Genomic DNA, 23,390 nt, shown 5'->3' with positions numbered 1-23,390 from the left:
CTTGTCTTCCTGGACCATTCTCTTGACTTCACCATGTTTGTAAACACACCATTAAATGTCTAGAAGGAGCTGAGTATCACAGTCCTTTCAAATCTGCCTAATTGGTGCTTATTATGCTTGATTGCTGCTCCTTGACATCCACAGGTGTTTTCAATACCTGATCGAAAACACTTGAATGAACCTCTGTTCTTAAGAGTGGTAGTCTTTAAGGGGTTGAATAATTGTGTCAATGAAGAAATCACAAAAAAAAACATTTAATACTGTATTACAAAAACAATTGATGTCATTTTAGTTGCATTTGGTTCTTTAAAAAGTCCTTGTAAGATTTCATTCTGAACACAATTACAAATGTACACTAAATTCCCTAAAACCCTTTACAGCATTGGGGGTTGAATAATTTTGAACACAACTGTAAAGCTTTTTCTGTATGATTCATGAGAATCATGTTTATTTGCAGTTTGGTGTTTTTTATTTCTCTAAGCAGGTACAGTGAGGGAGCTCTTTGATGGGCTCTTACTAGTCTACTAAGTTTAGACCTTCAAGTTTAGTAGGGTAGCATGTCTCTCTTTTAAAAAAAGTGAGGCTTCCTTGATAATTTGACCCCTCATGAAAGCTTTGTGAGAGAGCCAGACCACAACAGGGTCAATATCTGGGTCAGTGTTTTCCAGGAAAAATTGCTTTAAATTATCCTGGAGCCGATCACGCACGGCAGGCCTGGACAAAAGTGATTCATTAAGCCTCCATGTGAAGAGACGACTTGTGGGAGTAGATGGGGTGATGTCCATAACAACCATATCATGATCGGACCAGGACACCACTTGGTGTCTGCATAAAGCTAAAAGCGGTAGAAGGGATGTGGAAATCAGGACCAAGTCAATGCGGGTATATAGGTGATGAGCGGGCGAATAATAAGTATAACTTCTCTGAGTGCTGTTGTGCTCCCTCCAGGAGTCGGCAATGGAAAGGGATTCCATAACATTCTTAATCTGGGTTCCCTGAGCAGCAGGGCGTGGGGTGTTAGGAGGTGAGGAGCGATCCATTAAGGGATTTATTACAAAGTTGAAGTCCCCTGCCCATATTAGCTCATCATACTGTAGTGCTTCAAGTATGTGGTACATTTGAGTGAAAAAGGTAATCGGATCTTTAGTTGGAGCATACACATTTACTATACATAATATTTTCCCCTCAAATTCACCTAGTAAGATAACATAGCGCCCCTCATGGTCAGAGATATGATTAGTGATCTGGCACGGAAAGGAATTCCGCAAAAGAGTGACTACTCCCCTACTTTTAGTGTGAAACGTGGTGGAGAAAAATCTGGAGTAACGGGATAGAAGAATTTGGGATGGGAGGTAGGTGTAAAATGCGTTTCCTGTATACATATTATATCTGGGTTATGTCTGAGATAGGATGTAATGGCCGTTTTGCGTTTCCTCGGGGAATTCAAACCCCGTACATTGTGAGATAACAACTTACACATGATCCCAGTAGTATATAGTGAAGCTTAGCATATCAAATTGTATAGACCACATAATGTAGTTAACGGTGAGAGTAGGGATCTCCATAAAGACAATTAAACTGACAAACATAAATGACAATAAATCTAACAATGCTGTTAGAAAGCAGGAATGGCTGTGCCCAATATGGCCAGCAAAAACAAGTGGGCCAGATGTGGGTATCAGGGGAATAATATCTATCCCTGGATCCACAAGAAAAAGCCCAACAATGGTAGGCAACATGAAAATCCGATTCGCTGTGTCCCTATCGGATAACCTGACCGATATTCGTGCAGGAGGCTATAATCAAAAAACACCAGGCTGCACGGGGGGCCCAGTGAGGGAAAGATCACTAGTGATAACATGACACGCTGGATTAGTGTCCCGTTCTTCCCTGGACATGGAGGTATAAGACATAACGGCTCACTCAGTGTCCCGGGGATTTACTTGCTGATGAAGCGGTGGTGGGGACCCGAGTCCAGACTCTGGCCGGGCGCTGGGGCCTTGGAGGTGCAGTTGGTCTCTCCATGCGATCCACCCTTAATCCAGCCTGGTGCAACTTTTCAATCCCTTCATCTGGGGTATGAACTGTGTAAGAGCGAGAGTTCAGTTGAAAAGACAGGGCAAAGGGGAACCCCCATCTGTAGCGCACTTGCGCTTGTTGTAACGCCTGCGTCACAGGCCTCATTTCCCTGCACTTCCGAAGCGCTGTGGGCGCTAAGTCCGCATAAAGGTGCACCGCTGGTGGGAGATCAGGTAGGGCCGCCATATTTCTTGCGGCACTTAGTATCATGTCCCTCACCTCAGGGTGATGAAATTTCAGAACCACATCTCTAGGGGTGTCCGGGACGAGTGGTTTCCCCAGGGCCCTATGTATTCTGTCCATCCGCAACTGACTCGGTTGGGCCTGGGGCAGTAAAGCTGCAAACAGTGAGCCCATAGTGGTTGGGAGGTCCTGGAAGGACTCAGGTAAGCCCCGGATCCGCAGGTTCCCTCTCCTGGACCTGTTCTCCAAATCTTCAAGCTTTGATTAAAGTGCTTGTAATTGGAGAGAGTGCGCGTCAATGTCCTCCCTGTCGGCGCCTATGGCGTCAGTTAGTTCGTCCGCTTTGGACTCCAGGTCCGAGACCCTGTTCCCCAAATCATTTATCTAGCGGGAGAATTCTGCAACCGCCTGGGAAAGTTCGGTTCTAAAGAGGTTTGCTATATTAGCATACAGATCTGCCTGACCTCTTTGTGAAGTTGCCGCATCCGCGCGGGGTTCGCTCTCAGTAGAGGAGGCTGGGCTTGCTGGGGACATTGCCTTATCCGTCATGATGGAATGCCTCGTGCTCCGGAAGATATCCGGAATGGTCTGCGATGCAGCCGGTGTTCCCGGAATTTTAGCTCCCCTCTTGCCTCGGGCAGCCTTCTGTGACCCCTGCATGAGTGCTCAGGGCTTGTGGAGCCTATTAAACGGCGCTGATGTAGGGAAATTGTCAGCGGTCGGAGCGGAGCTCACAGAGCCATGTCTTCCCTGCAAGCCGCGCATGCATGCGTCCCCTACTTATTGAAATTTAAAGGGTACTCCTATTTACAAAGTGATGGGAAATGTCTAGGGTATGCCACATCTCTTTATGATTCCACCCTCCCCATCTTGAGAATGAAGAGGCCATTACTCTGGTATAGAGTGAGCCCCCCTCAGCACAACACAGTCCTACTCCAAATAAGTGGGGCCAGCAGCAGTTCCCCGACCAGCTTGATGGCTGTGAGTGCCACTACGAAGGGAAAAATTAACAGGGATGCAGCGGTAACCCAGCGCTGTGGCCCTTTCATTCTTAGGACTGGTGAGGGTCCCAATGGTTGGACCCCATGAATCATAAAGTGATGACATATCCTGGAAAACCCCCTTTTAAAGCCATCCCAGCCTTAGTTCAAGCACACACCCTCCTAATGTAGACCGGTACTGGGAGCCATCTTCCATAAGTTCTTCTAGCTTCATGGGTACAGGCTCACAACTGTGTTCTGTCCAGACCCCCATCTGAATTACTGGACTCTGCAGTTACTAACCTGACAATCTGCTGCTTGCTGGTGGAGGATACCGATGAATTTACATGCAGCTATCTTCTCCAGAGTATGAGGAGGAGCGATCGCAAATGCCATCGCTCTTCCCCATAAGGACTCGTTTGCTGGTGGGAGATCACGATCTGCTGCCGTAAACGATCATTTAGACGTGCGCACAAATGATCGGATTACCCGATTAACGAGCTAAACGAGGTGGTATATTTACACCGCCTGATCATTGCTCATGAGTGTTACTATGAACGCCCGTTAGCGATAATCTGTGCGATTTTTGAGCCCATGTAAAGGGCTCTTAAGGAGGACAAAATGTAAAGCACATGGAGGGAAACAAATGAAATCATGTTACGTTTCATGTTGTACCATTTGCATTTATTAAAGGGAAACTGGCATCAATTTTATGCTGAACTCACCTAGGACAGCATAAAATAGTTAATCGCGCTGATTTCAACGGCGTGTCACTCATGAGCTGAAAGTAAGTGGTTGCCAAGAACCAGCATCATAATTAGTGTTGAGCGAACTTGTGTTTTAAGTTCGGCGTCTAAAGTTCGGGTTATCGAAGAATCGCGTTATGGATTCCGCTACCACGGACCATAATGGAATTTAGAATCCATAATGCGATTCTTCGATAACCCAAACTTTAGACGCCGAACTTAAAACACAAGTTCGCTCAACACTAATCATAATCATTGCAGCCCAGGCCCTGAAAAGAGTCAAATCTACCTGAGAAGAGTCAGAGTTATGCCTCATTCACACGTCCGTGTTTTGATCAGTGATCATGTGCAGGTCTTTCCCTTAGACCTTATGTCTGTGAAGGCTTCACTCCTGGTTTTGACTCCCAATCACTGATGGAAGTCCTGCTCTTCCCACCCATCTGCTGATGATTCTCTTCTAGGGAAAAGTAAGGAGAAGACTGCCAATCATCAGCAGATGGGCGGGAGAGCAGGAGCTTATGAATAACTCTGACTCTTCTCTGTAGATGTGACTCTTTTCAAGGCCTGTGCTGCAATGATTATGATGGTGGATCTCAGCAACCACTTACTTTTAGCTTATGAGTGACATACTGCTGAAATCAGTGCGTCTGTCACTACTTTATGCTGTTCTGAGTGAGGGCAGCATAAAAGTAATGACAGGTTCTCCTTAAGTTATTGTCTCTCCGGCTTTAAATAGGCTGTTTAAGGCTACTTTCACACTAGCGTTCGGAGCGGATCCGTCTGATGTTTCATCAGACGGATCCGCTCCGATAATGCAGACGCTTGCATCCGTTCAGAACGGATCCGTCTGCATTATTACTTAGAAAATTTTCTAAGTCTGAAAGTAGCCTGAGCGGATCCGTTCAGACTTTACATTGAAAGTCAATGGGGAACGGATCCGCTTGAAGATTGAGCCATATAGTGTCATCTTCAAGCGGATCCGTCCCCATTGACTTACATTGTAAGTGTGGACTGATCCGCTCGCCTCCGCACGGCCAGGCGGACACCCGAACGCTGCAAGCAGCGTTCAGGTGTCCGCTCACTGAGCGGAGCGGAGGCTGAACGCTGGCAGGCGGATGCATTCTCAGTGGATCCGCCTCCACTGAGAATGCATTGGGGTCAGACGGATGCGTTCGGGGCCGCTCGTGAGCCCCTTCAAACGGTGCGCACGAGCGGACACCCGAACGCTAGTGTGAAAGTAGCCTAAGTATGTCTGTTTTCACCTATCCATTGGTTGCATGTCTAGTGTTGTAGCTCAGCTCCATTGAAGTAGATACAGCTGAACTGCAATACCATAAACAACCTTTGGACATGTGTGGTTCTGTTTTTGTAGGTAGTCAGCCATCTCATTCAGGGACACAGAGTCCTTGGGCATAGCTGCTGCTACTAGGAGATAAGAGAAGGACAGGAGGCAGCGTGTGTGGTGTTGTTTCATAAAATAATAAAATGAATAGTAAGTTACTCTTACCAGAATATGTTGTGAGAAGTCACAACATCTATATGCAGCCGTGCTGATTTTCTCGATCAGCGTGCGGGGTGCCTGTGCTGCTGCCTAGGTTCCAGCCCGTGCTGTGAAAGCAGTCGTCGGGATGAGATAGTAATATACAACAAGTACAATTGTTGTATATTGTCCTGATGAAGGGGGCCCTCCGCCCCTGAAACGTGTCAACTGTAAATAAATAGTATTGTTTTACCAATACTTCCGACTCCTGCTGACAGCGCCACCACAAAGGTTCCGTTTTTTTCTGTCTTCTCCTGTGCTGCTACTAGGAGGCGGACACTAAGCCATTAAATATTCACTCCTCACATCAGCTCAACCTTTCCTACAGGGACTAAGCTGAATTAGTGGTCTGGTGCTGTCCTGAGAAGTTCTGCTGGACCAGTATATTGTGCTGCACTTTGCTATTTGGTTCTGCTGCAGAACCATATGACATAGTGTAGCACACTATAATGCTTCTCTATGGTTTTGCCTGCCCCACTTACTTGTGTTGGCTCTACCTTCTGTCAATTTGGACCCACTGACAACATGGGGCCACTTTTAGTTTTTATTTCCAGCCCGTTTTCTTTACTAGCCCCTGGCAAGGAACTTTGGACTCTCACCCTATTCCTGGTGTTTGAGAGGCTGCCTGCCTGATCCACTGTCGGGTCGTCCGGCTTGGCAGGGAAGACCCAGCATCTTGACCCGAGGTCTGCCTCATCCCACTCTGCCGGCCCAGTAACTGGGTCCCCTGCATCGCAAATGATGGGCGGCATTGAAGTTGAGTACCTATTAGGCCCGGGAACTTCCCTTGTTAGGATCTTCTTACCAGCATCTATCTCTACAGGCCCGGTTTCCTCCACCTAAGCCGCTGGCCCCAGTTGCTTCTGCGGCTTCTCTCCCAAACGCCTTTGCATCAACAGTCTGTGATCCAAACCATGATAAAGGCCAGGAAACCAGCTTCCTCCCATATCAACCACAGGACGTGGAAGTCTTTTTTTTTTTTTTTCCCCACTGGTGTGAAGAATTGCACCTTTCCCCCAAATCATTGTGCTACCGAAGTGAACAAGACATTGCGTGGACTGGCATGGAACTGCAGCGTTAAGTATATTTTTTATAGCCCCTGCTTTCTTTTGAAAACAGTGCCATACCTGTCCACAGGTTGTTTGTGGTATTGCAGCTCAACTTCATTCACTTCAATGGAATGGACTTGCAGTTCCAAACCAAACCTCTGGACAGGTCTGGTGCTGTTTCTGGAAGAAAGCAGCCATGTTTTCCTAATCCCAACAACCCCATTAATGAATAAATTATTCATTTTTATTATTATAAGTTTTGCCAAATCTTTTCTCGCAAAACCATATATATCAGTCTATTAGTCTCCTCCATCTTTATAGCTGCAGGTTATTCCTGTGTGTGTCCAAGCAGAGAGAAATCCCTTTCAGTCTGTAATGTATAGCTTTTCATTAAAGAGGGCCTGTCATGTAGTCATAGTAATGCAGCTGTCTGCTTACCTAGAGAGCCACCGCTGCGCTGAATAAGGCTTTTTTTCCGATAGCCCCTGCCATTACCAAGTCATTTATGTTGTTGTTTTTGGTGCCTGATTTTCAGATCATCCCCTGGAACAGCCTCGGTTCACAAGGAAGAATTAGCCTATAGCTTTGAGACTGTCCAGGCAACGAGGCCAGTGGCAACTGCGGTGTGATCTCATGAGATATACCCTGGCTCACAAAATCATACTCTCTTCTCACAGCGTCTTGTGCTGACAGAGGAAAACTGAGCACACCTGTATGCGAGTGCTGTATACTGGCTGTATGTCTCTTTGTTACCGGACCCTGCCAACTCTTCATTAGAGTGAAAAAACACGGATGGCATCCGTGTTTGGTCTGTTTTTTACTGATCACTAATAGGAGATGCTTTGGAAATTAGCTTTCAGTTGAGCAGTGTCCGTGTAATACGGATGACACACAGAAGGTGCAAAAAACGGACTCACGGACAAAACATGGAGATCTTCATGGATGAAACATGGACTGATTTCGTTTTTTTTCATGGACGTCAAACGGACATGGAAATGTGAACAAGGCCTCAGCTGCTTCCACTAGATGCCAGGAGCTGAGTGGTCTGTTATGTGGTCCCAGTAGTCCTCTGAAGCTCCAGCCTTTAGATTTATTCACAGATAAACACACATCAGAGAGATTATTTGAATCCTCCGAAGAAAATATGTTGTATTGTAATATTTAAAGGGACACTTCTGTCACAGATTTATATATATTTTTTTTTTCTAAAGAAAAACATGGGTGGCTGTTTTTTTGTATATAATTTTTTTAAGTCACTCCATGTATTCTACCTCCTGCCCTGGCTCTCTAACTTCCTCTATGATTGAACTTTTGACACCTGCCGCCAGAGAGAGCCCCCTTTTGGAACTCAATTAGAGCATCACACTAGTCAATGTAATGCTCTTCTTTGGGCATCTAGGCCTATCAAGAGAACAGCAGAGCTTTCATGCGGTCATCCCAATTCTACACCTACTATTATCGTGAGGATACCCTTCAGATAACATCATCTCCCCACAGCAGCAGTAAAATGACCATAGATTATCTATCTACATTAAAGGTCTTATCTTTAGTGTTTACTACTACAGAAGGACTGTATTTGTATATATTTTTCAATGGTATAGTAGTGCCTAAATAAACAAAAGAAAAATAGTCAACATTTCTAAAAGAAAATGTGTTTTCTATGAATAGTAAGTTAAAAAAAACATCACTTTCTCACACAAGTGTCCTGTTAACATAAGTAAATAATGGTGACAGCTGAGAAGTATGGCAGTATGCACTAAAAGATTTAGTGAGTGAACAGCACATGCTGAATTTCCCATTCTACATTTGGGATTACACATTTCTGGTCTTATTTCTGCAGGTATCCCTATGAATCTGCCCAGATCAGTTATACATACAACTTGTGTCCGTCACACTCTAGCAGTGACTTTGTGTCCAGCTGGGTGGAATTTTCCCATGAGCGGCTGGAGGACTACAAGTGGAACTATTTAGACCAATACATCTGCTCTGCGGGGTCAGAAGACTTCAGGTAGAACACGTGTGTGATGCAGGTTTTTGCACCGTCAGTAAGGAAAATGTTAATGAACTCACAATGTCATTACTTTATTCAGTCTGATTGAGTCACTGAAATTTTGGCGCACTCGATTTCTACTTCTTCCCTCTTGTGTGGGACCTACAAAGCGGATCACTGAAGGGGAGCAACGATGTGATCTGTATGGAGAACGGCCTAGATCTGAACAAGAGGAAGGTCAATTGTTGGATGGTTTCTTGCGTTTTGTAGAGGGACTTAATCGCATTCGAAGACGTCACAGATCAGACCGAATGATTAGGGTAAAGCACAACTTATTCTCTCCTAGGTCCCCTAGAATTCTGTTTGTCTTGTTTTTAAAGTTTTTTGTTGTTTTTTTACAACAGAAGGGAGCAGGCATGAAAGGGTTACAGCTCCCCCCTCATCCACCAGAACCTCCTGGACCACCAGTTGGAAAGAAAGGCACGTCTGCCCTATCAGCTCTTCTAGAAATGGAAGCAAATCAAAAGTAGGTCCTTGAAGGGGTATTCTGGTTGTAGCAAGGTATCCCCTATCCACAGGAAAGGGAGTAACTAACTATTAGATCAGTGGCAGTCCTTGCCCAGTGTCCCTGTACCGTGTGCCCCCTTACCCCCACCACCCGCAAATGAATAAAGCAGCAGGTCAAGCATTCTCTCCATCCACTCCGTTGATCTCTATGGGATTTCCAGGGTACATCACTTTCCTATTTCCAGAACTCCCAAAATAATGAATGGAGCATCAGTCCGTATGCTCAACCTGCTGCATACGCTCATTTCTGGGGCCGCACAGGTTATGGGGGCCTCTGTTCTCATGATCATCACCGATCTAATAGGTCATGCCTTGCTACTTGTAACTCTAACCCATAAAATGTTCACAAAGAAAGATTACATAAATGTGCAATATATTTTCAGAAGCTTAGGGGAGCAGCAAGCTTTAGTGCATGCTGGGAAGGCAACAAGCCAAGCCATAGACCCTGTTGTCACTCCTACTTATGTGGACAGCCCCCGCAAGGTAAGTGAAAAGGTGTAGTATATGAAAAGAGAGATTTGTGTATCTTCTGCCAGTGCTTTGACATTTTGGGTCCACGTATCTTTCCAATTCCCGTTTGTCCTACAAACTTATGGTAGTCAGTTGAGTCTGCCACTTCATCTCTTTATGCCTCTGTCTGCGCTGTCGCTTCCCTCTCAGGACGGGGCCTTCTTTATGGATTTTGTACGCAGTCCACGAACAGCACCAACCTTCAACTCACAGGTTAGTGTCTGAGGAAACAACTGGGGCTTGTCAGCATAGATTTTGGACTTGCATATGTATTGCCTGTAGAATACAGTATGCCTATGGTCCTTAGAAGTTGCTGATGCTCGACAATAAGTTTTATGTCACTAGTTGTCTTGCATTTAAAGTGTATCATTTACTCTAGTTTCGTGCACACAACAGCATGTTCAAGGTATATAACTCAAAAATAACCTGTTGGAATAATACTTGCATGCCATGTTTCTACTTATATGTGTTGTACTATGCATGTAAGTGTATGTTGTCTAAAGTGTCTCTATATGTGCTTTATATACGTTAACCTGAGCAGTTACACTGCATGAATACTTTCGGGGGACGTTTTTTATGACGGATCTCAATAGTGGAAAGAGAAAGCGCAGGTGTGAAAGTAGCCTTATGCCAAATCGAGCATAAGAAAATCTGTTGCAGATTTGTTGTGAATTTTGCCACACATTTTACCCTCTGCATCTATAACATACATTGGTATGCTATCGTTTAATATCACAGCATGTGGATGAGATTTCTTAAAGGGGTTGTCTTACTTAATTATGTCTCCACTCTGCTATATAAAAGGTGTGACCACTACACAATAGGACAGCATTATACCTACAGACTGCATCCATATGTATCTTACTTCTCTTTCCACTGCTTAATCTAAAACTGGAAATCTACAATCTATGGCAGATTTCTATAGACCAAGGCGCATCCCCCTACGCTGATTGGAATAATGCTCTTGGAGCAAACAATACCTCTCAGGAGAGAGCACTTAACCAAGTTGGGAACGTAGGAGAACAGCAGCCTCCCTCAGCTGAGCCGAGGTATGGAGTGACCGTGGTATCGGATGTCATTTAGGACCTTGTAAGATGGATTTTTAACTCCTGCCATGCTTTCTTAGTTTGTCACAGGTGTTTAGTGGTCCAAGCACGTTACCCTCCAGTGCTAGTTTAAGTGAGATCTTGGAAGCTATGAAACATCCCAAGTAAGTGCCTCAAACTGTGTAACAAACAGCATTGGAAGCCTTGCTGTAAATACATGTCTTACTCATTTCATTGGGGGCACTGCTACCACTAGGATAGAAGCACTAAGCCAAAAGGGTTAGCCCCCCCGCTCAGCCTATAGCCCTCCTGCAGATACGGAGACAGTTTTAGCTTAGTATGCAGATGAGGCGGACCTGCCTGCTTTGCCAGTCTTCTTACCTTTTCTAATTTTAGTTTGATTTTATTCCCTAGGTAGGAAAACAGGGAAAATACGGTCTCCCTCATTATGAGAACACCATTACCCCCCTCCTTCCAGAGTCATTGACAAAATCTTGGTCAGGATTATCTGATCAATATGATGAGCAGTGTATAACATTGTGACACTGAGTTGTACGGATCTTCAAGTGGTCTGATTAAAAAATAATAATAATCTGAGTAGTTAGAATTATTAGATAGTTTAAGATATTAAGTAGCAAAATAACATATGTCGTTTTCCAATGACAAGTCTAGAGGTTGAAAGTTATAATAGCATTGTTTAGCCTAGGAAACATGATAAGTTAGGCTACTTTCACACTGGCGTTTTGGTTTCCGTTTGTTAGATCCGTTCAGGGCTCTCACAAGCGGTCCAAAACGGATCAGTTTTGCCCTTTAATGCATTCTGAACGGAAAAGGATCTGCTGAGAATGCATCAGTTTGCCTCCGATCAGTCACCATTCCGCTCTGGAGGCGGACACCAAAACGCTGCTTGCAGCGTTTTGGTGTCCGTCTGACCAAACTGAGCCAAACGGATCCGTCCTGACACACAATGTAAGTCAATGGGGACGGATCCGTTTTCACTGACGCAATATGGCACAATAGAAAACGGATCCGTCCCCCATTGACTTTCAGTGGTGTTCAAAACTGATCAGTTTTGGCTATGTTACAGATAATACAAACTGATCCGTTCTGAACGGATGCATGCGGTTGTATTATCTGAACGGACGCGTTTTTGCAGATCCATGACGGATCCGCACCAAACGCCAGTGTGAAAGTAGCCTTATTGGTTTTGTTTAATTGACGGTAGCCAATCTGCAAATATGGAGGGGCACAGGTCATCCAGGGTTTGATCGCAATTTTTGTGGCTTACAAGAGTTAATTCTCCCGATTAGATCCTTGTTTAAAGAGGACCTTTCATCTGTTTAACCCTAGTCTAATTAGGGTCTTACCTTATAGGGCGGCCCCCACTGATGTCATCACACTTCTTCTTTTTTTTTCTGTTGGCCCCCGTTGATTTCGGTGCCTTATATTAGCCGACTTGGTTATACTAGGCGGAGACTGGAGCGGTTCTCTTCTCCCTGGCTGTGAGCACATCCAATCAGAGCGCACCGCTCATAGCCAGGGAGGAGCTCATTCTCCCTTGAAAAAATTTTTCTTCGTGCAATATGGTCTGTGGAAGACATTGTTTATTATAATCGGGGGACATTAACTAAAGGGTTTCTAGAGCATGAGCCCACTGGTAGTAGACCTCTCATCCACCTAGAATAGCTTTAGACATTACCAGATTAGAATACTTGTATCGTGTCAACATATGCATTGTAATAGTATTTAATGGTGGAAATAATTTCTGTGCTTGTAGTACCGGTGTTTCTCTGCTGTCCGAACAGAAGGGCCTTCCTCCATGTTGCTTTATCAGTGCTGAGGTTGTGCATTGGTTGGTCAATAACATAAGCTGGGTGCAGACTCAAGTGATGGCCATGGACATCATGCAAGTAAGAAACATGCTTTCCTATGGCAACACGTAACATTATTTTGGCGTGATCTAGTTAGAACACCTCCACTTTGTGTTTTGCAGAAGATGCTGGAGGAACAGTACATAATGCATGCTTCTGGAGAAACGCTAAGAACCTTCATCTATGGATTTTACCTTTATAAGATTTCCCCTGAAAAGGATCCTGATAAAGGTGGGAGGAACGTGTAATAAACCTAAAGCTGGTTACGCCAGAGTTACCATTTACTTACATGCTCACGGTTAACTATCTACCTCTTTCTGATCTTGTAAACTTTTTTTTTTTGTCATAGCAGCACCAAATCTGACACAGCCGAGCGCCTGGCATTCTGCTGCAATGGAAGATTTTACTGCTTTCCAGCGGAAATGGTTTGAGGTGGCAATAGTGGAAGAGGAGCTACTACATTCTGAAATCCCACCATTTTTGTTGCCTTGGTTGCCCAGTCGGCCCGCCTCTTATGCAAGTAGGCACAGCTCTTTCAGCCGCAGCTTCGGAGGAAGGAGCCAGGCCGCAGCACTGCTAGGTAGCTGCCCATAGAGGGCAGAGGAGCTGATGGAGTGCCAGGGCCAAGAGAATGATCTCCTGTGGACCATCAATGGTCTCAATCTTTGATCAGTTGATATAAACCTACAAATACTATACTGTTAGGTCTAACACTAGTAATATAAGAAAGGCCCTCCTCCCTAAATGGCATGGCAGCGTCAATATCTCATTATCTTTTAAATAGATTGACTGTACAAGATTATGAATGTAACCTCTTTTGTAGTCCAGGTGACATGTCAAAATGTGGCTCTTTGCTAAATGCTGCAGTATTATTTTGTCTTTCAAAGCTGCTTGTTGTCATCCAACATATTTCAGGACTCTGGCTAAAACTCATCAATATCCTTTCTACATGGTCTATTTTCTCACGTAACTATTGAGGGAAAGCAAACTAGACTAAGACCTCCAACATTACTGTGTCCATGTGACATCATTGGTCCCTCTTGGTTGACTGGCTGTAGTACCATCTCCAGCAAGCTCCTGCCCACTGGGTATCATGTAACCTGCATGCGATTCATCCAGAGCGCCGGAACAAGCTCTCTTATCAATTGCCATACTAATCTCTTACTGGCCATACACACCAGATTAATGTCAGCCAAACCTGCTGATTTCAGTGGGACAGTAGATCATCTTGTAAGATGTCAGCAAAGAAAAGGATCAGGCTTTTGGATTTCAACATGCCTGATCCTTTTTGTTTTCGGGGAGATAAGCCACTGTCAGAGGTATCTGGCAGATGCTTTCTCCACCTTTCCAATTCAGAACACATTTGCTTGGCTGAGCGCACGTGTGTATTAAGGGGGTCGAGAGGAATACCTGTTTGGCCGACAGCATTCTAACTTGTATGGCCAGCTTTACCTCTGGGTGTTCCTACCATCTGAATATGGTGTTTTTGATTGCGACCTCTGATTAATAATGGTTATAACACATGGGCTGGTTTCGGTTCTGCATGCTTGCTTAGATTAGTGCATGCTTTAGAGAGTAAGCTGCATGTAGCGCTTACCATCTTGTTTTTAATTTCCTTTTTTGACAATTTTCTATCAAGTTGCAGTTTTCTTCAATACATCCATGGACTATTGTGTCTAAAAAAAAAGATGATCTTTTCTCGTCTCTTTTTCCGTGTATAGCTGCTACTGTACCAGAGCAACGGACTGTAACTTTGGATGTGGATTTTAACAATCGTACGGACCGGCTGGAGTGGTGTAGCTGCTATTACCATGGGAATTTCTCCCTGACTGCTGCGTTTGAGATTAAGCTACACTGGATGGCTGTAACTGCGACTGTGCTTTTTGAGATGGTAAAAAGATTGACTTGTCCATAAAGGGTTCCTTCACTTCATAAAATCCTGCCCATCAGTTATTAAACTCCTATTTTATTTTGCCTGTAGGTGCAGGGTTGGCACAGAAAGGCTACGTCCTGCGGTTTTCTCCTTGTACCAGTTCTAGAGGGTCCATTTTCCTTACCAAGTTATTTGTATGGTGATCCGCTGAGAGCTCAGCTCTTCATTCCTCTCAACATTAACTGCTTGGTAAAAGCAGAGAGTGACCATCTGTTTGAAGGTATGTAGTGGCAGCGTGACATCATATACTGTATATGTTCATCCAAATGTTCTATACATTGTCCAGCTCTTAGCATATAAAGGAATTTACGCCATAAATCCATCACCGTTTTCCATGAAATGTCTGTGAATCTTTGACAATGAGACGTTAAGGGTATAATCAGTCGTAGCAGATTAGTTGCAGAAATTTCATCAGCTCCATACATGTGAATGAGGTTGTTTTTGCCTGTGCATGGATTTCTGCAAGTTCCATTCAGATGAACGGAACAAGCACATCTGCAACATATTTGCCGAATGAGAATACACCTTAAAAAGGACCTCTCACCACTCCTGACATGTCTGTTTTAATAGCTTCATGCATTCCCCATGTAATAACAATTCTGGAACATCTATTCTTATGGCTCTATGTTGTGCCATTCCTTTATTATTTGCACTATAAGTTATGAATGAATTGCTAGCAGTCTGCAGTAAGGGTACAGAGGGGAGGTAACAAGTTGGGGTGTGTACCTGCACAGTCTGACTCTATCCAATCAGTGCTGCCATTTTCAGACTGTGCAGGTACACCCCCTATTTATTACCACCCCTCTGTACCCTTACTGCAGACTGCTAGCAATTCATTCATAATTTCTAGTAGAAATAATAGAGGAACGGCACAACATACAGACATAAGAATAGATGCTCCAGAATTGTTAGTACGTGGGGAATGCATGAAGCTATTAAAACAGACATGTCGGGAGCGGTGAAAGGTCACTCGTACAACCGTATTTTTGGTCAGCATCAGATCTGCTTATTTTTATTTTTTTTTTATAGGATTGGATGTGGACCCATTCATTTCATTAAAAAAAAATGCGGACAAAACAGAGTGCTGTCCGTATATCTGTTCCGCAGTCCCGCAAAAAAGATAGAACATGTCCTATTCTTGTCTGTTTTGCAGACCGGAATAGGCAGTTACAATGGGTCCGCAATAAAAAAAAGTCATCCATATTTTTTGCGGATCCACGTTTTGTGCACCACAAAATACATATGGTCGTGTAAATGCACCCTAATACTCCTTCCCAACAGTGCAGAATAATTTTGCTTTCAAACTTTGGCTTCAAGGGGTCGTCCCATAATGACAACTTATCTCTTGTACACTGATCTGCGGGGATCCGACCACCTGCCGATTACAAGAATGGGAGCTCATACTCCCCTGTTTGAATGGAGCAGCGGTCACACGTGCATGTCTGCCACTCCAATTCAAATAGGAAGCATGGGACCCCAGTCTCGTGGTAGGTATGGGCCAAAGCTGTCGACTTGTGGACAGGGAATAAGTTGTAATGGGAAAACATCTTTAAAAGCGTTGTTCCATCTGTTTCAAACTATTCCATGCGTCATTCCCCAAACATTTTTTGGCCAGATCCGCAGACTAGCCTCACAATTAATTTATTTGGGCAGGTACCAGAGCTAGACTAAGCTATAGTGTCTTGTCCCGCCCCAAAAACATGGGGGGAGCGAGTTTGCCCAATTTCAGTTCCTACTACAGAGCAGCGTTAGCAAATTGTGTTCTGGATCTTTTCCATAACCGAGATAAGAAATTGTGGGTGGAGATGGTTCATGACCTGGATCCTCTCCTGGCAACAGGGGTTTTCTGGTTGCCGCCGGCCCGTCAGAGACAACTATGTGACCCCAAGCATCCTCCCTCCTTCATATGCTTGCTTCATCATGGGGTAGGTTCGCGTCCAAACTCCGACTGATCACGGCCTATGGTCCTCTTACGGTCTTAGGTAGTTGTCATGACCTGCCGGAGGCGATCGGGCTCGTCCCGGCCTTCCAGGCCACATATCCGTCCTTGATTAGAGTGCGAGACCTCCTAGGGGACTCCGGTATTCGTCCTATGACTGACTTTTCTCACATATTGGCGGGTTCCCCGGGTCAAGGGTTTCTCTACTTCCAGCTCCGCAACTTCCTACGCTCTTTGGCTCCTGGATCGCAGCTATCGGCTCCTTTGACTGACTTTGAGAAGCTATGCCTTGCAGACTCCAGTCCTGGACATGCTATCTCTCTCATTTATGGCATGTTGGGTGCTAGGGAGATCGGGGATGGGCCACTCACGGCCCAACTTGGAAGAGCTAAGTTTGCTCCTGATTGGGAGAAGGACTTGAATACTTCGTTAACCGCTGATCAATGGAGCAGAGCTCTTCTGTTCACGCACAAATCTACTGCGTCATGTCGCTTGCAAGAACTTAATTATAAGATTCTGATGAGATGGTATAGGACCCCTGTGAAGGTTCACCGATTTTATCCCTCAGTCTCTGACACTTGTTGGCGATGTAATTCAGCGGTGGGCACTATGCTTCACATATGGTGGGAATGCCCCGGGGTTTCCTCCTTGTGGTTAGACATCTTCGCCTTATATAACGCCTTATACCATTCTAATGTGTCTCCTTTCCCTCTGATTGCTCTACTGTCCATTTACCCGGGACGGCCCAAACAGGTAAAGAGAGGGGTACTCAGAACCTTTGTACAAGCTATGAGACAGATTATTCCCCGCAGATGGAGGTCCACAGACCGCTTGCTGAGGATAACCTGGGTTTCTGCACTAGATATCCTGGTTCGCATGGAGGAACTAGGGTCAGAATCCCATAAGCAAGTACCAACTTTCTCGCGGTCTTGGGAGCCATGGCTCCAATGTCGGAACTCATCCCGTTTTAATGATTGGTTAGCTACCGGGTGTATTAAGCCTCGAGATCCTAATGTGTAATACGTTTGCCTTTCGGTGTTAGGAATACCTCCTTTCTCGCCCATTTTCCTTGGGGGACACAGGAAACCATGGGACACAGGAAACCATGGGTATAGCTCTGCTCCCTAGGAGGCGTGACACTAAGTGAAAGCTGTAAGCCCCTCCTCCATCAGCTATACCCTCAGCCTGGAGAGAGAGACTGCCAGTTTTTGCTTAGTGTCCAAGGAGGCAAGACACTCCCTGCTTAGGCAGGGTCGCTTTCCTATAATTTTTTATTTTTTGCGTTATTTGTTGTTTTTAATTCGTTTTTTTTCTACTTGCAGGGACAACAGAGGCGCACTAGACCCCTCTGTTTCTCCCGGGGTTGAGTTGCGCCAGTGCCGGTAATTCCGCACTGCCGCCTCCCCCACAGAAGACAAGGTGGACCAGGGCAGCCTCGCTCCCCTGCGTCCCGCCAGCTCAAGGGTCGCCCTCACGCCAAGTCCCTCCCCCAGCTTCCTGCCACTGCGGTGCCAGTAGCTGAAGGGGCGACCCTGCTGGATGGATTGAGGGTGAAGACAGCGGATGGTGAGAGTGGCTGCTCCAGCCTCCCCCTTTCCCTCCCTCCCACCGCTGCTACGACTACGCTTGAAGGCTCACGAGCGTTTTCCATCCCCCCTCCCCCCCAGGGAGGTTTTTGGTGCCCCTTTCAGGGGCACATTTTCATTGGGGGCACCTTAATGGTGAGGGGGAACTTCAGTTAGACCGCCTCCCCGCATTCCCTACCATCAGCTGGGAGGTTCGGTACCCCTTTTCAGGGAAACATTTTCTCTTGGGGGCTCTTATGGGCATAACAGGGCCGGCAACTTACCAGGCATCCTTTGGGGGGACTTCGGTCTTCTCCAGCGGCAGGGCATCAGGGGGACGGCTGTGGGCAGGAGGCCGTCTGCCTCATCCAGGCGCGGCGGGGGCCGCGTACTTGGCGCGAACGGCGCTATTTTAGCTTGGCCGGCACTTCATCTTTTTTGGGGGTTGAATCATTTTGCCGCGCGCGCGGCTCTGCCTTCTCCTTCAGCGCGGCGGGGGGGCGGAGCTTCCCCACATGCGCTCCGCTGCTTCCTGCTTCGTCGGGCAGCACATCTCTAGTGCTGCGTGGAATCCTCTGCTGCCGTCCGATCCTGAAGCTCTTCATCTTTCCTCAGGAGTCACCCTCCGTGCCTGCTGCCACTCCTCCACAGCCTCCTTCAGTCTGCTGCCCTTACTACTGCCGCTTGCGCTGTCCGCGGGTCTGGTAGGACTGTTAACCCCCTCCGTGCCACCAGTGCTGCTGCCTGGGTGTAATCCCTGTTCCGTTTTTTCTCTGGGGTCCCCCCCTTTAAGTGCAACATTTTTTTCACCATGTCAGACCCTTCTGCAGCCGCCAAGCCTTGGTACCATGCCTGTACCGCTTGTAGGGAACCCTTTCCCCGGGGGCAGTCTGATCCGCACTGTCCTGCATGCCGGGCTCCACCGCAGCCTCAGTCGCCTGCTGTGTCGCTCCCTGCTTCCTCTGACCCGCCTGACTGGGCTAGATCCAGGCCATGGAAAGCCTCACCCATGTCGTGGGCTGCCTAATAGACAGGCCGCCTACCCCGCAGGATGCCACTCTTACTGTCGCACCCTCCGGGTCCACCGCTTCTGCCGCTGCGGCGGGTTCACCCTCTCTTAGTGACCCTTCCCGAGCTAGGCACTCTCAGAAGCGTTTGAGTAGAGCGCGCCTCCTCCTCGGATGCCTCTCTCTCTCCGCCACGCGTGCGCACTCAGACGGGCCTCTCCTCTCCAAAGGATTCGCCCTCTGAAGGTGAATTGGCGGCTTCGGATTTGGAAATGGACTCGGCCCTGCCGTCCAAGCTAGCCTCAGCGATGGGTCAACTCATCTCTGATATTCGTGACACCTTTAAAGTGCAAGATGACCCCCCTAGCTCTGACGCAGCTAGCGTCTCCTTTATCAGACCCAAGCAGGCCTCCAAAGTCTTTCCAATCCACTCTGATTTCTCTTCCGTGGTGTCTAAGGCTTGGGCTCGCCCGGACGCCCGTTTTGTCAATCCCAAGAAGCTGGATATTTGCTATCCTTTTCCAGCCGATGTCGTGGCCACCTGGTCGTTCCCACCCAAGGTGGACCCCCCTGTGGCCCGTCTGTCAAAGACCACGGCCATTCCTGTTCCCGACGGGTCCTCTCTTCAGTCAGCGGAGGACCGTCGTATGGAGACCCTTTCCAAGGGCATTTTTGCTGCCTCCGGTTCTGCCCTCAGACCGGTTTTTGCCTCTGCCTGGGCGGGTAAAGCAATCTCTGCTTGGGGTATGCAGCTGGAGCAGGAGTTGGACTCGGACGTCCCCATCCAGGACCTACGTTCCTTGGCCCAGCTTATTGTTCGGGCTGGGAATTTTGTTTGTGAGGCCTCCCTTGATGCGGGAGCCCTTATAGCACGCTCCTCCGCCCTGGCCGTTTCCGTCAGGAGGGAACTCTGGCTGAAGGTTTGGAAAGCGGACGCTGCCTCCAAACGTTCCTTGGCGGGGCTACCTTTTGCGGGTTCCCGACTTTTCGGGGCCCGCCTAGACTAGCTTATTTCGGAAGCCACGGGTGGTAAAAGCACCCATCTTCCTCAACCCCAAGCCAGGGGCGCCCCCCGCGGACGCCCTGGTGCGTCTCGTTTTCGGTCCTCCCGCAGGACCTCTGGGGCTCGCCCCGCAGCTGCCGCTTCGGCCCCTCCCCAGGATAAGCGTAGGAAGCCGTTTTTTCGGGCGCAGCCCTCCTGGCGCAGGCCGCAGGCTGCCCGCACACCCGCAGCAAAGCAGTCCTCTGCCTGAAGGTGCGCCCCCACCCACCCGGGTGGGGGGCCGGCTCCTCCTTTTCAGGGACGTCTGGATGGCTCACGTCTCCGACGCCTGGGCTCTCGAAATTGTGTCTTCCGGATACAAAATCGAATTCTCGTCCTTCCCTCCAGATCGGTTCTTTCGCTCCCGCCCTCCGCGGGACCCGAAAAGCGCGGCCGCGTTCTCCGCGGCTGTTCAAGCCTTACTGGACAGGGGGGTGATTACCCCCGTTCCTCTAGAGGAAAGGTTCCAAGGGTTCTATTCGAACCTCTTTGTAGTTCCCAAGAAGGGAGGTTCGGTGCGGCCCATTTTGGACCTCAAAAGGCTCAAACGTTTTCTCCTCCTTCGACGGTTTCGGATGGAGTCCCTCCGTTCCGCGGTGGCTTCCCGGGAGCGGGGAGATTTCATGTCTTCCATCGATATACAGGATGCCTACCTCCATGTTCCGGTAGCCCGGTGTCACCATCGCTTCCTTCGATTCGCCGTGGGGGACCTTCACTTCCAATTTGTCGCCCTTCCCTTTGGGCTGGCGACAGCCCCCCGGGTGTTCACCAAGGTCCTGGCCCCGGTTTTGGCCTTACTCCGCTCCAGGGGTGTTTTTCTGCTGCCGTACTTGGACGATATCCTCATCAAGGCTCCGTCCCTTTCTCAAGCGGCTGCCAGCGTGGATCTCACTCTAGAGACCCTGGCGAGGTTCGGTTGGGTCATCAATTTCCCCAAGTCCTCCCTTCCCCCCTCCAGACATCTGGTCTTCCTGGGAATGCTTTTAGACACGGGAGCGGCGGAGGTACGTCTTCCCTCGGAAAAACGTCTGACCCTCCGTCGGGCGATTCGGGGTCTCCTTCTCCACCGTCGACCGTCCTTCCGCTTCTGCATGCGGGTCTTGGGGCAGATGGTTGCCTGCTTCGAGGCGATCCCATTTGCGCAGTTTCACTCCCGCCCTCTCCAACGGGCGATCCTCTCCTCCTGGGACAAATCGCCGGAGTCTCTGGACCATCCCTTCCGTCTATCGCCTCCGGTGCGGTCATCTCTCCGCTGGTTGTTACAGGCCCCTCTTCTGGGCAAGTCCTTTCTGCCGCTCAACTGGCTGGTGGTTACAACCGATGCCAGTCTCTTAGGCTGGGGAGGCGTGTTTCCTCCCCGATCCGTCCAGGGCATTTGGTCTCCATCGGAGTCCAAACTCTCGATCAATGTCCTGGAGCTGAGAGCGGCCCTTCTGTCTCTGCGACACTGGACTCATCTGCTGCGGGGTCATCCAGTTCGTGTGCAATCGGACAACGCCACGGCCGTGGCGTACATAAACCACCAGGGGGGCACTCGCAGCGCAGCAGCGATGCGGGAGGTCACCAGCATTCTCCTTTGGGCGGAAGCCCACGTCCCGGCTCCATCTGCAATTTTTATTCCAGGGGTGGACAATTGGGCGGCGGACTTCCTCAGTCACACCACCGTCGACCCCGCTGCCCGCCAGGGAAGATCTTCTCTCTCAGGGACCGATCTTCCACCCGCGTTTAAGGTCCCTACGTTTGACGGCGTGGCTGTTGAGACCACCGTCCTGACGCGTAGGGGTTTTTCTGCGGACGTCGTCCGCACCATGATCCGCGCTCGTAAGCCGTCCTCTTCTAGGATCTATTATAGGACCTGGAGGACCTATTTGGGGTTCTGTGCCGTTCTGGGGACTCCTCCGCTCCGCTTTTCTCTCCCCACCGTTTTGTCTTTCCTTCAGAGTGGCCTTGCCCAAGGTCTGGGTCTTAGTTCTTTGAAGGGTCAGGTGTCTGCGCTGTCCATTTTGTTTCAGCGCCCACTGGCCCCCCTTGGTCCTGTCAAGACTTTCCTTCAGGGCGTGGCTCACGCGGTTCCTCCGTACCGCCCTCCGGTACCGCCCTGGGACCTGAACCTGGTTCTCTCAGCGCTCCAGGCTTCTCCTTTCGAGCCTCTGCGGACTGTTTCCTTGCGGCTTCTGTCCTGCAAGGTTATTTTCCTTGTAGCCGTCACCTCTCTTCGGAGGGTGTCCGAATTGGCTGCACTCTCCTGTCTGGAACCTTTCCTAGTGTTCCACCAGGACAAGGTGGTTCTTCGTCCGGTCCCTTCCTTCCTTCCTAAGGTGGTCTCCACCTTTCATCTGAACGAGGACATCGTTCTCCCCTCCTTGTGTCCTTCCCCTTCCCACCCCCGGGAGAGGAAGCTTCATCGCCTGGACGTTGTCAGGGCGCTGAAGGTTTATCTGGAGGTAACCAGCTCTTTCAGGCGTACTGACTCGCTCTTTGTGGTTCCGGAGGGGTCGCGCAGAGGGATGGCGGCGTCCAAAGTTGCTATCGCCCGTTTTGTTAAGATGGCTGTTATTGAGGCTTATCTCGCCAAGGGCAAGGTTCCGCCCCTTGGTGTTACCGCTCACTCCACTAGAGCGGTCGGGGCTTCCTGGGCTCAGAGGAATCGGGCTTCTACGGAGCAGATTTGCAAGGCGGCCACTTGGTCCTCCTTGCACACCTTCACCAAATTCTACAGGGTGCATACTCATGCGTCGGCTGACGCTGCTTTAGGCCGTCTGGTGTTGCAGGCGGCAGTTGATTGATGCCTCTGGGTGTTGGTCTGGTTGTTCTGGTCCCTCCCTTCTGGGACTGCTCTGGAACGTCCCATGGTTTCCTGTGTCCCCCAAGGAAAATGGGAGAGAAAAGGAGACTTTTGTATAACTTACCAGTAAAGTCTCTTTCTCGCTCTTCCTTGGGGGACACAGCACCCGCCCTTCATTTGGGTTTACAGTTGTGGTTCCGGCTTGGTTGCCCCCGTTGGGGCTTGACAGTTCTTTTTTCCGGTTGGTGGTTATCTTTCACTACTTGGACACGCAACTGGCAGTCTCTCTCTCCAGGCTGAGGGTATAGCTGATGGAGGAGGGGCTTACAGCTTTCACTTAGTGTCACGCCTCCTAGGGAGCAGAGCTTATACCCATAGTTTCCTGTGTTCCATGGTTTCCTGTGTCCCCCAAGGAAGAGCGAGAAAGAGACTTTACTGGTAAGTTATACAAAAGTCTCCTTTTTCCCTCCCCTTGCCTTCCTAGCCTTCCCCCCCTCCCAATGTCAGTGTGTTTGTCATACCCGATTTGTCTTTCACAAGATAAACTGTTTGGGCTTA

At 48.3% G+C, this 23,390-nt stretch overlaps 1 protein-coding gene across 10 annotated transcripts in view; it reads left to right on the top strand.

The window, feature by feature from the left end:
• The window catches only part of DEPDC5 (DEP domain containing 5, GATOR1 subcomplex subunit), a 96,669-nt gene that overhangs the window by 65,303 nt on the left and 7,976 nt on the right, over positions 1-23,390 (top strand). For 6 of the 10 annotated variants that reach the window (XM_040416442.1, XM_040416439.1, XM_040416438.1 and 3 more), the window contains 12 exons: positions 8,418-8,585; positions 8,668-8,887; positions 8,972-9,093; positions 9,518-9,617; positions 9,795-9,857; positions 10,560-10,693; positions 10,771-10,854; positions 12,468-12,600; positions 12,684-12,792; positions 12,911-13,141; positions 14,283-14,452; positions 14,543-14,714. In XM_040416442.1, the coding sequence (XP_040272376.1) occupies positions 8,418-8,585; positions 8,668-8,887; positions 8,972-9,093; positions 9,518-9,617; positions 9,795-9,857; positions 10,560-10,693; positions 10,771-10,854; positions 12,468-12,600; positions 12,684-12,792; positions 12,911-13,141; positions 14,283-14,452; positions 14,543-14,714 (1,706 nt within the window). Of the gene's footprint in view, positions 1-8,417; positions 8,586-8,667; positions 8,888-8,971; positions 9,098-9,517; positions 9,618-9,794; positions 9,858-10,559; positions 10,694-10,770; positions 10,855-12,467; positions 12,601-12,683; positions 12,793-12,910; positions 13,142-14,282; positions 14,453-14,542; positions 14,715-23,390 lie in introns of those variants that run through there. The other 4 variants (XM_040416435.1, XM_040416440.1, XM_040416441.1 and 1 more) reach the window with 4 other exon arrangements.

This window comes from Bufo bufo, chromosome 2, assembly GCF_905171765.1.
Source record: "Bufo bufo chromosome 2, aBufBuf1.1, whole genome shotgun sequence".
Taxonomy (NCBI): Eukaryota; Metazoa; Chordata; class Amphibia; order Anura; family Bufonidae; genus Bufo; species Bufo bufo.
Note: the sequence above shows the minus strand (reverse complement) of the source record. Positions and strands in the feature narration are given on the sequence as shown.